The 13,435-nt window shown below is 38.6% G+C and overlaps 1 protein-coding gene across 1 annotated transcript; it reads left to right on the top strand.

The window, feature by feature from the left end:
- Positions 1–2,166: 2,166 nt before the first annotated feature.
- On the top strand, positions 2,167–9,063 carry paqr7b (progestin and adipoQ receptor family member VII, b). Its single transcript, XM_069143106.1, has 2 exons — positions 2,167–2,303; positions 5,492–9,063. Exon 2 carries the CDS (start codon positions 5,505–5,507, stop codon positions 6,561–6,563), a length of 1,059 nt encoding a protein of 352 aa, XP_068999207.1. The 5' UTR covers positions 2,167–2,303; positions 5,492–5,504; the 3' UTR covers positions 6,564–9,063.
- Positions 9,064–13,435: the final 4,372 nt, after the last annotated feature.

Below are 13,435 nucleotides of genomic sequence, written 5' to 3'. Positions count from 1 at the left end.
TGTTGAGTACAGAAACTACTTGAGTCTTTGTGGTGTTTGTATTTGATGTCATTTTGAAAATATTTTTTTCCTAAAGCAGTGTTTGCACATGGACCTCGGACCGCCTCAGACAGATTTGAAGTGATACCTGCATGCTACATGACCTGCTGTTGTGAGTAAGTAGTCAGAATTCTTGTCAGCATTTATGGGTTTGTTTAGACTTCCTTGCATCTTGCACAGGTTTGCACTCAGCACCCGGTCACTCAAACTGAAAATGTCACTCGGTGCCAGGTGGTATCTGTTTGTTGCCGAGTTCATAAAAGTTGTGTATGGTCACAGATATTTTTTTTTAAGGCTGCTTGACTTGTTTGATGACTCCAGTTCTCCAACATTTAGATTTTACAGTTGTAGAATTTGATAAGTTGTTTTTTAAAATGTCTTGAATTGAATATCAGGAGTTGTTTTTCTCTTACTGATGCATTCAAAGAAGCATTAAAGTGCCATTGTCTGTTTGTGTATTCAAGCAAATTATATCTTATTCAGTGAAATAATTCATAGTGTCAGTAAGGCATCCGTCATTTGGATGATTTGAAGCGGTTTAACTCCAGAGATAAAAGTTTAAAAAAAATGTATAAATGAACAATTAAGCACACTGTAAACCTAGAAATGATTTATACATAGATCTCACACATAGCGGGACTCGTGGATAAACCATTTTTCTCATTTTACATCAATAAGAAATTAAACCCCCCCCCCCCCCAAAAAAAAAAAATCTTCTTATGCTCAAATCCAACAAACAACAACAATAGAAATGTTGCTCTTTTGAAAATTATGACCTGAAACGGACCCATCCTACATGTAATTACATATCATTATCCCTTTCACAAATGTTCTGGGTGGTTTTTAAGTTTTTTTTTAGCAATTTAAAAGTTTGTGTTCACAGCAATTTAGAACTGTGTTCACAAGAGTGGAGACTGTTTTCACACACACAGTGCTGCACAATCCCATCTTTGTCATGTGTTTGTAAGAAACGGCTGGAGTCATCCGCCCAGAACGATGTCCCGTCGTGCAGTGTTCCTCGTGTGTCAGACCACACAGCAGACTAAAGTTGGCACGACTTCAAGAACCTTTTCTCACCCGTTATTGTGGAATGACGTTTCCTGGCTGCTATATACTGATACTGCTGATACACGTGGCATCGATTTTCAGCTCATGTTCTCACAAAGTAAGTTTTTTAGGTTAAGACACAGGCCATCCAAGGATGGTTAAATAACCAGGGGGCCAACACATACTCATTGTTATCGTAGGCACTCCCTGAATCCATCTCTGTAAGGAATATACACTGAGTAGGATGGATTGAATGAAGACACAATGCAGATCTTTCAGTAACACTGAGACTAACAAAGGAAACGTTGTTAAGAACGCCAAAGGGAAGGATACAGGCCATAGAAGTGACTTGACCGCAGCAACCAAACAGGGAAATTTGCTTGTTTTGATTATCAAATTAGATCCACACGTGTCCAATGTATGAATGTAGACATGTACTGTAGACATATTGGCTTTGTCCCAATATCAAGGACAAGATGCAATCTAAACCTTATTTGAGTGTAACTTCAAAATTGTGTGGCCACTGTGCAATTCACAATCCACAGGGTGGTGATAGGCCTGCTTGTTCTCGTGATTATGGGATAAAATGATGCATATTGAAAGAAATAGCATGTAAAAAATTCTATTTCACATTTATTGAACCCAAATCCTGCATTCCCCCCCCACAGCAGCCTAATAGACAAACTGTATGGTACTTCCAGAAGAGATTATGTGCAAATGAGAGCAGGAATATTGACATGTAAAAATGTTAGTTACACCCAGGTAAATAAGGATTAATGAATAGTAAAATATATCAGTTGAATTTGACTATTAACTTTACATGACTTCTATGATATGTTAAACCAGGCTATAGCCAGTAAACTAGTTATGAGGTCAGCTATAAGTCAGGTTGGGCACCTATAAAACCTTATCTGATATGGCTGTTGGAAGAATTTCTATGGAGAGTGGGTGGGCTGATTGACTGAGCGGCAGCTGTTATTGGTCAAAACTGTGTGCGCGACCGCAGGAAAAAGCAGCACCGTGTCTGCTGATTGGCTAGAAGAGCCGACCGTCAAACTGGCTCGTCCCCTCCCAGCAGCTGCGCTGAGAGCCGCCAGGGCTGCTCCCATCACGGTCATCCTCTCTCCGTTTAAACAATGTTATCCACGTCCTGCACGGCTCTAATTCATTCATCGACTGCTATATCTAAGGCTTTTGATTGATTCCACCATCGACAGGTAAGTTCTCTTTTATTAGTGCTTGGCCATTAATTATCTAGAATATTTATGGTATTTGGTCGATAAACGCTGGCATTCCGTGAGATGCGCCTCGAACGCAAAACCTTGCCAGCTTTTATCAGCGTGCAGCGGCAAATCCTATCTTCATTCTACACAGCAGAGGTTTGTGATGTCCGTAAGGTATTGAAGCAAGCCGAGGTTTGGTGAAAACGTGCATGCAAATTTATCTCGGACACTGGATGTCAAATGTAAGCAGACGTGCCGATCAGGCGCAGATCTGCTGCTGGGAATTTATTGCAACAGGCCCATATAGGCCTGAGTTTAAGCTACTTTTCACTCAGGCGACCATTTTTCCTCAACCATCAATATTTCAAGGTTTGCTGCCCGTGTTGGAAGCCGAGGGTGTGGACATCGGATGGGGCTATGTTACGTAATCTCCCATTCATCACTCCACGCCTCTCCTCCTTATCCTCGGCCCATGTTCATCCCACACAGCCTGATCTCTCCGAGGCTGCTGCCTCAGTTCTCTCATTCTCTCACTCAGCAAGTGAAGAAACTCGGAAAGATCTGGAGTGAACACATCAAATCAAAGGCTGATTTAACCCTGGTCAACCCTCTATGTAGAAAAAAATAAATCAAAGCATAGTTTACCAAATTTCATTTCAATTCTTGGTGTTGCAACCAGAAAACAAAATGGATATTGACACATAAAATGTATATTGACACAAAGTCATATTTTTCCTTAAATTTTACTTATAGCGGCGAAAGATTTCTTCAAGTCCTTTACGTAAGAAAAAAAAGCTACTAATACCAAGAACCATGAACATACTCACGAACGAGTAAAAGTCCTTCATTAAACCGTTATTTAGGTAAAGTGTATTATCAGTCAAATGTAGCCTGATTGAAGTATGACAATTAAAAGTACACCCGCTATGCAGTAAATGCTCCCTGTTTATATTTTACTGTTATATCATTTTTTGGGGTTAATATTACTGTTGCATTAATTTGGATGTGCAATCTGCAGATCTGTATATTTAAGGTTTTGCTTATTTTAACCACGTTATGTATTGTTGGTTAGTTTAATCTACAGTAATGCATCATATTCCATTAGATTATCATATGTTTGTATCGTTTCTGTTCTATAAGAACCATGCATCTGTAAAAAAAAAAAGTCAAAAGCTCAGAAACACAATGCATTTTCCAGTGAATCCAAGAGGGTTTTTAAATGATTTTTCTTAGCGTATAAAAGAACACGTAACCCCTCTGTTTTTCAGAAAAAGTCAAATTCAAAATCCCCACATTTGAAGATATGTGTTTTTTTGATGTACGGAAAGGATATAAAACTGTGATCCTAAAAGTAATTCAAGCTTAAAGACAAATGTACTGGAGTAAAAAGTAGAATATTTGTCTCTTAGATTTAGTGGTGTAGAATTATAGCCGTGTTTAAGATGTATATTCAAGTAAAGTACAAATACCTCACATTTGTGCATAAATACAGTACTTGTGTAAATGCACTTAATTACATTCCACAGCTATATTTACCTATGGTTGTGTTCTTGGAAGAACCAAGCAAGTAGATTACCACTTTATCAAATAAGTGCATAGCCTACTTCCTACTTATTACTGATGCGATTGTTTTGGCCTCTTTTTGAGTAGAAATTTCTTTGGAGGCGGAACTCAGGCTTTTTATCATCTGTCTTCTACTATTTATATTGACCTAACCCTTTAACATGTCTGGCTGTACTTGTGGCTGTGGTTGCTGGATTAGTCAAACACAGATGCTCCTGTCAGGTTTCTGTATCGTCTATTTTTACAGCATCACATTTTTGACAGCTGCCACTGTCTTTTGTATAAAAAAAAAATCATTTTCCTGCATGTCTTAAACAGACGTTGTCAAGTTCTGCACTTTTCAGGAAGTAATTCCCTGTTTCCAATCATCGATACGGAGAAGGCCTCACTGGCAAGATTTATGAATATAAGGACAGCGAAGGTCAGAGCTTTATTGGACCTGCGGTCCTGTGGTGTGCAAACAAAGTGATGCATAATGGTGTAGAAAAGTTTAAAGGCTTGAGAACACAGACAGAGGCACCAATCAGATGGTCAGCAAAACAAACAAAAACCTCAGGAAACATCAGGATTATTCAGCTCTCCTAATGAAAACTACACTAATCCTTATTTTTGTTACTAACAATTGATTCAAGAGCCTGTTTGAAAAGTCATGAAAGATCAACATTGCAGTTATGTCCACGGAGTTTTTTACTTTGCCAGTCTGTGGGTGATTGCTTTGTTTTTCAGGCCTAAAATCACATTCTCATCAATTGAAGATGAAGCCTCAGCAGGCAGACAAAACTCTCAAATAAACCCACTGAACACCAGCAGCCCTGCACCAAACAGTGGAAACACACACTTAGTGAATAGCTGGTCAACAAAGTGGAGCATTGAGCCATTAAGATGTCATATTTCTTCTTTTTAATAACATAATAAAAAGCCTATGTTGTTTCACTGCCCCCAGTGGCCAAAAAAGAAAAGAAAAAATTACTGCTGCTTAGGTAAACATTTCATGTTTATTTTAATACTTACTTGTCAGTTAACCAGATGTATTCATTTACCCCAATTTAGAGTTGCAACTAAAAATGAATTGTATGATCAGTCAATCCGGGGATTACTTTATGCGTTAGTATGAGAAATACATTGAAAAACAACCAATATCCGAGTACCCATATGTGACATCTTCAATGTTTAGTTCAACCAACTGTACAAAACAAAAGATAGTCAGTTTACAGTCATGTAAAACAGAAAACTTAGAAATATGTAAACTGAGACCCTTCAAAGTTTTGCTCTTTAATTGATTTGAATGATGCATACTGTAGATTTTAATTTATTTTTCTAATTTCTCTCTTCATTGACCAAAAGACTTCTTAACTACTTCTTTGCTTTGATGATGATGATGATACTTTACTTTCAGACAATTTTTCCTGCTTCACAGCAGCTCCATTTGCTCTATCACAGAGAGTTTGAGTGAAATCCAGCCATTTAACATTATAATTAAAAAAAAAACCTCAGTAGCAGTGCACATAGTAGACAGTACATTCTATACATGCAGACAGACCTGGAAACAAATGTGCTTTAAAGCCAGACAGATATTGACTCACTGACCGTTGGTTCATTCTCTCCACCCTCCTCTGTAGTCTCCAGTTTGCCATGGCAACGGTGGTGATGGAGCAGATCGGTCGCCTGTTCATCAATGCGCAGCAGCTGCGACAGATCCCTCAGCTGCTGGAGTCGGCCTTCCCAACGCTGCCTTGCACCGTGAAGGTGGCTGATGTGCCCTGGGTGTTCCGCGAGCGTCACATCCTCACCGGCTACAGGCAGCCGGACCAAAGCTGGCGTTACTACTTCCTCACCCTCTTTCAAAGGCACAACGAGACCCTCAATGTGTGGACCCATCTGCTGGCGGCCCTCATCATCTTGGTGAAGTGGCAGGAGATCTCAGAGACAGTGGATTTTTTGCGAGACCCTCATGCTCAGCCCCTCTTCATTGTGCTCCTGTCAGCCTTCACCTACCTCTCTTTCAGTGCTCTCGCTCACCTCCTCTCTGCCAAGTCAGAGGTCTCCTACTACACCTTCTACTTCCTCGACTATGTGGGGGTAGCTGTCTACCAGTATGGGAGTGCTCTGGCACACTACTACTACGCCATAGAGAAAGAGTTGCACACTAAAGTGCAGGGGTTCTTTCTACCTGCTGCAGCTTTCTTGGCTTGGCTTACTTGCTTCGGCTGCTGCTACGGCAAATATGCCAGTCCTGAGCTGCCCAAGTTTGTCCTCAAGCTCTTCCAAGTGGTGCCCTCGGCCTTGGCTTATTGTTTAGACATAAGCCCTGTGGTTCATCGCATTTACCGCTGTTACCAGGGGGGCTGCTCTGACCCTATTGTGGCGTACCACGCCTACCATGTGCTCTTTTTCCTAATCAGCGCCTATTTCTTTTGCTGCCCCCACCCAGAGAGTTTGTTTCCTGGGAAGTGTGACTTCATTGGGCAGGGCCACCAGATCTTCCATGTGTTCGTGGTGGTGTGCACCTTGATGCAGATCGAAGCGCTGCGAACAGACTTCACAGAGCGCCGCCCCTTCTACGAGCGTCTTCACGGAGATCTCGCACACGATGCCGTTGCACTCTTCATCTTCACGGCCTGCTGCAGTGCTCTTACTGCTTTTTATATGCGCAAGCGTGTACGTGCCACTCTCTACGAGAAGGAGGAGTAACAATTGAGATGATTAAAAAAAGAAAAAAAAAAAGAAGTCTTATTTATCTGTGGTGAACGTTTTAAAATAATCCAAATGTTTTTGTCGATGAAAGTTAACAGTTTGTGACAGTGACTTATGATTATTTCTTCTCGATGTGATCTGCCAAACTACAGTGAACTAAAAAGTGATTGAGGGTGTGTTTTTGTGACTTACAACAGGGAAAAGGGAATCTTGTAATTTGTCTGTAGCAATGCAAGTAGTACTCAAACACTGGAAAAAGTCCTTGCATCTTTGGTCCTCTCTTTTATTGGTGTGGAGGTTGTTTTTAGTCATAGTTAAAAAGAATGTTTTACTTCACCGTACAAAAACAGGCTCTCGGTCCAGATGAGCAGAAAAATTAAGAGGCTGGTTTCTTTTGATGCCTTTTTAATTAGAAACTGAATAATCTGACCGTCTTATTCAAATTGAAGCATTTTAAAACATGCAAGCATTTATTTTTACAGGTGTGTGATTTACAGGCCCACTGACACTTTGTACAACAGAGTGTGATGCTAATTCTAATTCAGTGTTAAATTGGTCTTCCTCTTGATGTACCTTTCTGGCATTTGATAATTTTTCCTTCAGATTTTGCCCCTTTCTGTAAATTTCAAAGCAGGAGTTTTTCTTTTTAAATTATTTATCAAGGCACTAACAGTGTGCCACACAAATGTTTGAACTCTGTCAAGAACCCAATTTGAAAACCAAATATTGTACCTCCTCCTAATAAAACAGGAGATATTTTTCTTTGGGTGATAACATTCTGTTGAAAATGAGGCTGGCACTCTGCGTTGGTTAAGAGATGGCTGGAAGATTACTGATGTCTCTTTGTTGCTGTGACAATGTTAATCTTTTTTATTCAAAGGGCTGGAACTTCAGCTTTTGCCTTTTCACATCCCATGATGTCAATGCTTTGCGTGCATTGTTTTCATAGTTGGTTGATCAGATTTGAGTCACAAAAGCCGTGTCTGGCTGGTGTTCTGCTTTTAGTACATTTTGTTTTTGTATGATGAATATGTATGTGCCTCTACGCATGTCTTTTGGTATATACTGTGGATATTAAGTGTGTGAATGTCTATGAAAGCTTAGCTTCGCACTTCTTTCTTACCCTGTAAATAAGCTGTATTTCTCTCTCGAGTTGTTTGCATCCCATTATTCTCCACATAATGTCATTCAGAAATGAATGCAAATCTTTTTTTCTGGTGGGATTCCACTTCTATTTTTCTGCATCCTTTCAAAGCCCGTTTTGTGTTCGGTGTCCTCCTGCCTATCAGACTTCAATGGGTATGAATACATCATTTCATACTGCTGCACTGTTACTCTGAAGAGACCTTTTATTTTCTCTCTTTGGTTGATAACTTTTCTGATAAAAACAAATATCACACAGAAATGGCTTCACTGATAATGTTGCTTAGATTTTATATCTCACAAAATCTCAAACGTCAGAAGTGATCTTTGTTGATGACTGCACTCTCTGTTCATGACGGTGTTTAATGTGCCAATGAATCTGTTGTTGCTTCAGTGATGGTACTATTGAATGATGAATCCAGAGACAGTATGTCAGAAATTAAAATGTTCTCTTGGCCTGACTACAAACACGTTCCTAGTGAGATTTAACCATAACGCCCTGAAATATGAACCTTCCAACTTTTGACTTTTGGCATTTCCTACCTGTTCCCATCATGCACTGCCTGAATCAACACTGTATATACTGTAGCTGTTAAAACTGGCTATGTTTACATGCATGGAGGCTGTTAATGTGTGGTTATTCTGGATTTGTGTTGGTCTGTGGGAATGTCATAATTCAAAATAACCTGGGTAAACCTCCATTTCAGAGAAACCTCCCTTGTTGTGCAGGTATAGATTGGTGGGCAACAAAACTGAAGCTCTCGCGCACAAGGCGAATGTAGTCTTATGCTTTACTGAAAAGGTTCATTATAGGCTAATGATTTCCAGCTGGTAAATGATATCTGTAAGCATTTCATCTGCCCCACCTGTAACCAAAGTTTGTTGTTCTGACCATTAAAAGGACCAAAATCATCACGGCTGAGATGATGATGATTCCTTTCTCCCTTGTTATGAGAGAAGCCAGCATGATTTTAAATAGGAGGGAGCAGTTGGAAAGTGACCAGTATTTTTTGCTAAATAGATTGTTTGTTGCAACATGGACACTGGGTCACAGATTATGGGCATAATTGCATGCAGTGTAAACCTGACTAAGATCTTAACTGGAATATGGCCAGCACTCCATGTGAATGTGTGTGTGAGTGTGTGTGTGAGTGTGTGTGTGTGCGTGTGCGTGCGTGCGCATGTGTGTGTAAATGTAGCCTCTGATACCACCCAAGGTTTCCCTTTATCCCTTTCATAAACGTAGGGTGAGAGGGACCAGAATGTCATTTGCCTCTAAAAAAAATATGTGTATCTGACTGTACTAATATTCTGTGGTATTTAAGAAAATAAAGTGTTACCGTAACTTCACAAATTCTCCTATTTATTTTTTACAGGAAAGGGATTATATGGAAGTGAAAGAAATACCATGATAGTTCAAACCTGGAATCTAATGTTGGAGTTTAAATTGATTGATCGATAGCATTCAGAGACTTTACTTTGCAAACCATCTGTATAAAATAATGTATTTGAAATCTTCTCTTAGAAATGTTTATGTCATTCCAAGTTGATTTTAAATATTTCAGTTCCGAGTTCACATAATTTATGTGAAGAATTTTTTTTTTTTTAATTCATGTTGTCAGTTTTTGTTCAAAGAAATGAAGTTGACTAAAAAAAAGAAAAAAAGTTGCTTAAGCTAATTTCAATTTTAGACCCACACACACACACACACACACACACACATGCAGAGTTGTGTTTCCATCACCTCAGAAGCCATACATAACACAGATTTTTTATTTTTATTTTGAGAGGAAATCACTATAGCATGGGCCCAGAACACTTTAACCACAAAATAACACAGCAAGGAAACAAATCTATCAAATAATAGTTTAAATAATGTAGAGAAGGTGTCTGCCTCCCGAAACCACACCGGGTGCTGGTTCCACGAACCCCAAATCCACTTTCCTTACCTTAGCCTAAACTTGATCTATGTTATGACGGCTTGCTTTTGGTCCCCAAAAGGGAGGTGAGTCCCCATAATGTTACTCTGTAAACAAATTTATGTCCACACAACATTAGTAATACAAGTAAACACACGTACATGCACACAGCTACCAAACATAACTAGCCTGAACGAGTTGTTTAGTTATTTTCTGTCTAATGATCAATTTGATTCGATTCAATTCAATTTAATTTAATTTATATACTGCTGAAACATAACATCTGTGACTGGAGTTTCAACATCTCTACATTTGAAAAGCTGAGAAGAAAAACAAGTGCTTTTTAATTGCAAAACCTGAAATGAAACAGAGAACACAGTTCAAAGGGTTACTTTAAAAGATATTTCAGTGGTATTTCAGTTTGAGAAATTAAGTTTTGTATGTAAAGTAAAAATGATTAAGGTCTTTTCTTTGCAGGCACAGATCACAACATTAGTAGGCTTATGCTTGAAATCATTCGAGCTTAATGCTGATTGTATGTCATATTTGTGCATTTAGGTCTACACAGCATCAGAAAGAAGACTGAAATTACAAATGACTTTAAAATCGTGTGAAAGTTACAGTGTCATTGCAGATCTTTTTCATCAAACCTTATTTTAATTTCCTGACACACTAAAGAAGTCAAGATGCAGGACTCCTGAACACAGATTGTTTTTAACCCATGACCTCATCAATAATGTTATATGGTCACTGAAATGTACAGCAGATAGTTAATTTTATTCACACACCCAGTTCTGATAATGGTAAAAGTAATGGACCTGGAGTACATTTATGAGATGGTAGATGTAAATAATTGGCAATAAAGACATGCCTGCTCTGAAATCTAGTCGTTTCTAATACACTCAGTGCCCCGAGGTTGTATTATTAGTCGTTGCTCCAACACCACTAGAGGGCAGCCTTGTTGTTTGGTAAGACAGTCACAGTTTAATCGCAGCATACTGAAAGGATTGTCTCATCTTCGGATAAAGGTGACTCTGGAGGTATTTTGAGATAAAAATGTATTGTATGAAAGAACATTTTATATATGTCATGTTTTCTGAGGGGTTTTGCATCATCATAAAGGGCTGCTTATAAGAACACCTGAAGTGGACAACATAAAGGTATCATTGTGAAGTCTTCTGATATTGATTATTGAACATAAAAAAAACAGTCTGTTTGATTATTGAACTTCAAATTAGACAGCTGATAAATAACCTATTAATCAAAATAGGATGATGAAAACCATTATGACATTGTGGACGTGCTTCTCTTTTTGCCTCTTAAAGAATAGTTTGTTTCTGATCTTATTGCATTAAATATGGCAAAATGAAAAGAAGATGGTTTAATTTAACTGTACAGTATGGGTACATTAGTAAATTATAGATTAGCACACAGTTATTTTCATCTTGTAAATGGTATCTAGCTAGGGTAAAAAAAAAAAAAAATCATCCTTTGGAGTTCTTCTGGATAGAAGAAGAAAACCGAAGAATAAAGCTTTCCATTAGGGGGCGCAAATGATCTGTATATTTTCCTCAAATATCCATATAATACTGATGTATCACAGCACTTTAACATGAACTTGCAGGTTAATCAAGACCGTTTTTTAAAATTCCTTTTTTTTTTATTGATAGTGATGCACTGCTGTTACAACAAATCACAATATTCATTAAAAGCCATCTCCAGCCTGGATTACTAAACAACATACCGCAAGTTATTTCCATTGCTGAATTAAATCTTCAATGAAAACAATTAAAATGTAATTATTGCCGCAAACATTTGCTTAATAGACTCAAAGAATAATATTGCATGATTAAATCTAATGGTTTCCATACAAATGATCATCTGGGAACAATAGTTGGAGCAGCATCTTCCTCGCACTGCAGTTCTGTGGGAGGCACATGTGGTATATACTGTATGCATATGCATGCATGCTTTGAATGTGTGAATGAGGTGGCTCGGGTGTCAACACTGGCTTTTGTTTACATATGTCTATATTTCTCTGGTTTATTTCAAAAAATTTAAAGTTTGTGTGGGTTTACAGAGCATTGTGTCTTTTGTTGATATTTGTCAGGAGCTTTGCTTATGATGATTAAGATGGCTTACACTGTGCTTTCACATGAGGCGAATGTCTCATCGACTACATCCTTCTGTCTTTCTCCTGCCTACATACACACATACATAACATTCATATCGTGAGTGAGTGGAAATTCATATTCTGTGCTAATTAGAACATCTCCATATACATTTTCCAGTGATGGAAAAGAATCATTGAAATTTAAAGCAGAAATGGGCTCTTGATATATCCACCTTGGATGTGATTAATTCATAGTATTACACCCTCTGACGGTCCTAAATCAAATGGCAGAGATAGTGATAATTGCCTTACAGCCTGCTTCCTGTCCTCTAACTATCAATTGCTTCCCCAGACTCCATCAATTTTCATACGCCTGCCTCTGGAGCAGATCACCATCCCTCTCCTCCTGGCTTCACTCGCCTCCACTCACTCTCTTCTGGTTCCTCTGTCTGCGAGTTGCTCTGCAAAAACTATTGCTCCTTTTCCTTTTTAAACACTTCATTTGCTTTGTATGATTTGTATCAAGGTTACCGAGGTAATATTGGGTGGCCTTGGTCTCATATTGTGTTTTGTAATTAAAGCTTTGACTTGCTAGAGGGAACAGCTTTGTTCAGAGTTATTAAATCGTATTCTCTTTTTGCCAGGTGACAGACAGCCAACTTCTTTTTCCATCTCTCTTTTTTTTGTTGAACCTCCTCTGTGCTGCCAGGTATTTTGTTCCCACATCCTTTGTTATTGTGGCATTTTATTTGGTCTCTTGCTTTTGTTATTGCTTGGAGAAAAGCTTTTGGAAAATTGCTATGTTATGAGGGATGTAATCATATGAAGAATGCAACAATGGATTATAAGACTGTAAATTAGAAATGAGTCAAAATTGAAAAGTGTAATACCTCTCCTCCAATCCCTCTAATGTACTCATAACTAATATTTGTAGCGTGTCACTGCATGTTAAACACGACACAGCAGGACTATCAAATAGTTCTCCCTGAAATCTCATTTTCAGGGAGATTTAATTGTCATTTCAGTATAATCAATGATCAAGTAAGAAAAGTGTTTTTAAAAGACTGAAATGTTTAGTTGGTCTAAATTGCTTAAGTCGTACACTGAACAAAAGCCAAATCACATTAAGTGTTCAGCTGTCTATAGACTCGGTTTTACTAAAATCAAACAGGAATTTGAAAAATCTGTACTCTTGCCAAGGAAGGTTTGTTTGTTAGCTTGTTTGTCAACAGGATTACAGAAAAACTAACAGCCTGATTTTCATGAAACTTGGTAGGATGGTGAAGCATTATTCTATATCTGATGTGCTATTTCAGCAGTTAGCAATGACTTCTCTCTTCTTCACCTGCTCTTTCCTGTTTAGTTTTTCTCCTTTAGTGATAATGGTATTTGTAATGAATATAGTCTTTTCACAGCATTTTTTGGCGAGCCTTATTGAATTGGAAGCGCGGCTCCGCAACATGGAAAATAAACCATTAGCTGCGGTAGCTAATCAGGCCCCATAAGGCGCTGTGAGCCGACCCAACATTGTCCCTGTTTATTGTCTGTCAGTAGGTCCTGAGCAGCCGAGAAGCCAGGCTGGCTGGGCGACAGTACGAAGGAAGTATCGCCCAAAACAGAAGCCCACGGTAACCGGTAGTGGGAGATGGTTTATTCTCTGCCCTGTCACCAAATGCTGCTCATGTTGGAATTGT

Source organism: Embiotoca jacksoni, unplaced genomic scaffold (assembly GCF_022577435.1).
Source record: "Embiotoca jacksoni isolate LCO1_2020_lvr unplaced genomic scaffold, fEmbJac1.0.p SCAF_11, whole genome shotgun sequence".
Classification (NCBI taxonomy): domain Eukaryota; kingdom Metazoa; phylum Chordata; class Actinopteri; family Embiotocidae; genus Embiotoca; species Embiotoca jacksoni.
The sequence above is the reverse complement of the archived record's forward strand: the minus strand, read 5'-3'. Positions and strand labels throughout refer to the sequence as shown.

What these genes read in the sequence shown, in the direction of transcription:
- paqr7b (XM_069143106.1), top strand. Translation starts at nt 5,505, where the DNA reads ATGGCAACGGTGGTGATGGAGCAGATCGGTCGCCTGTTCATCAATGCG.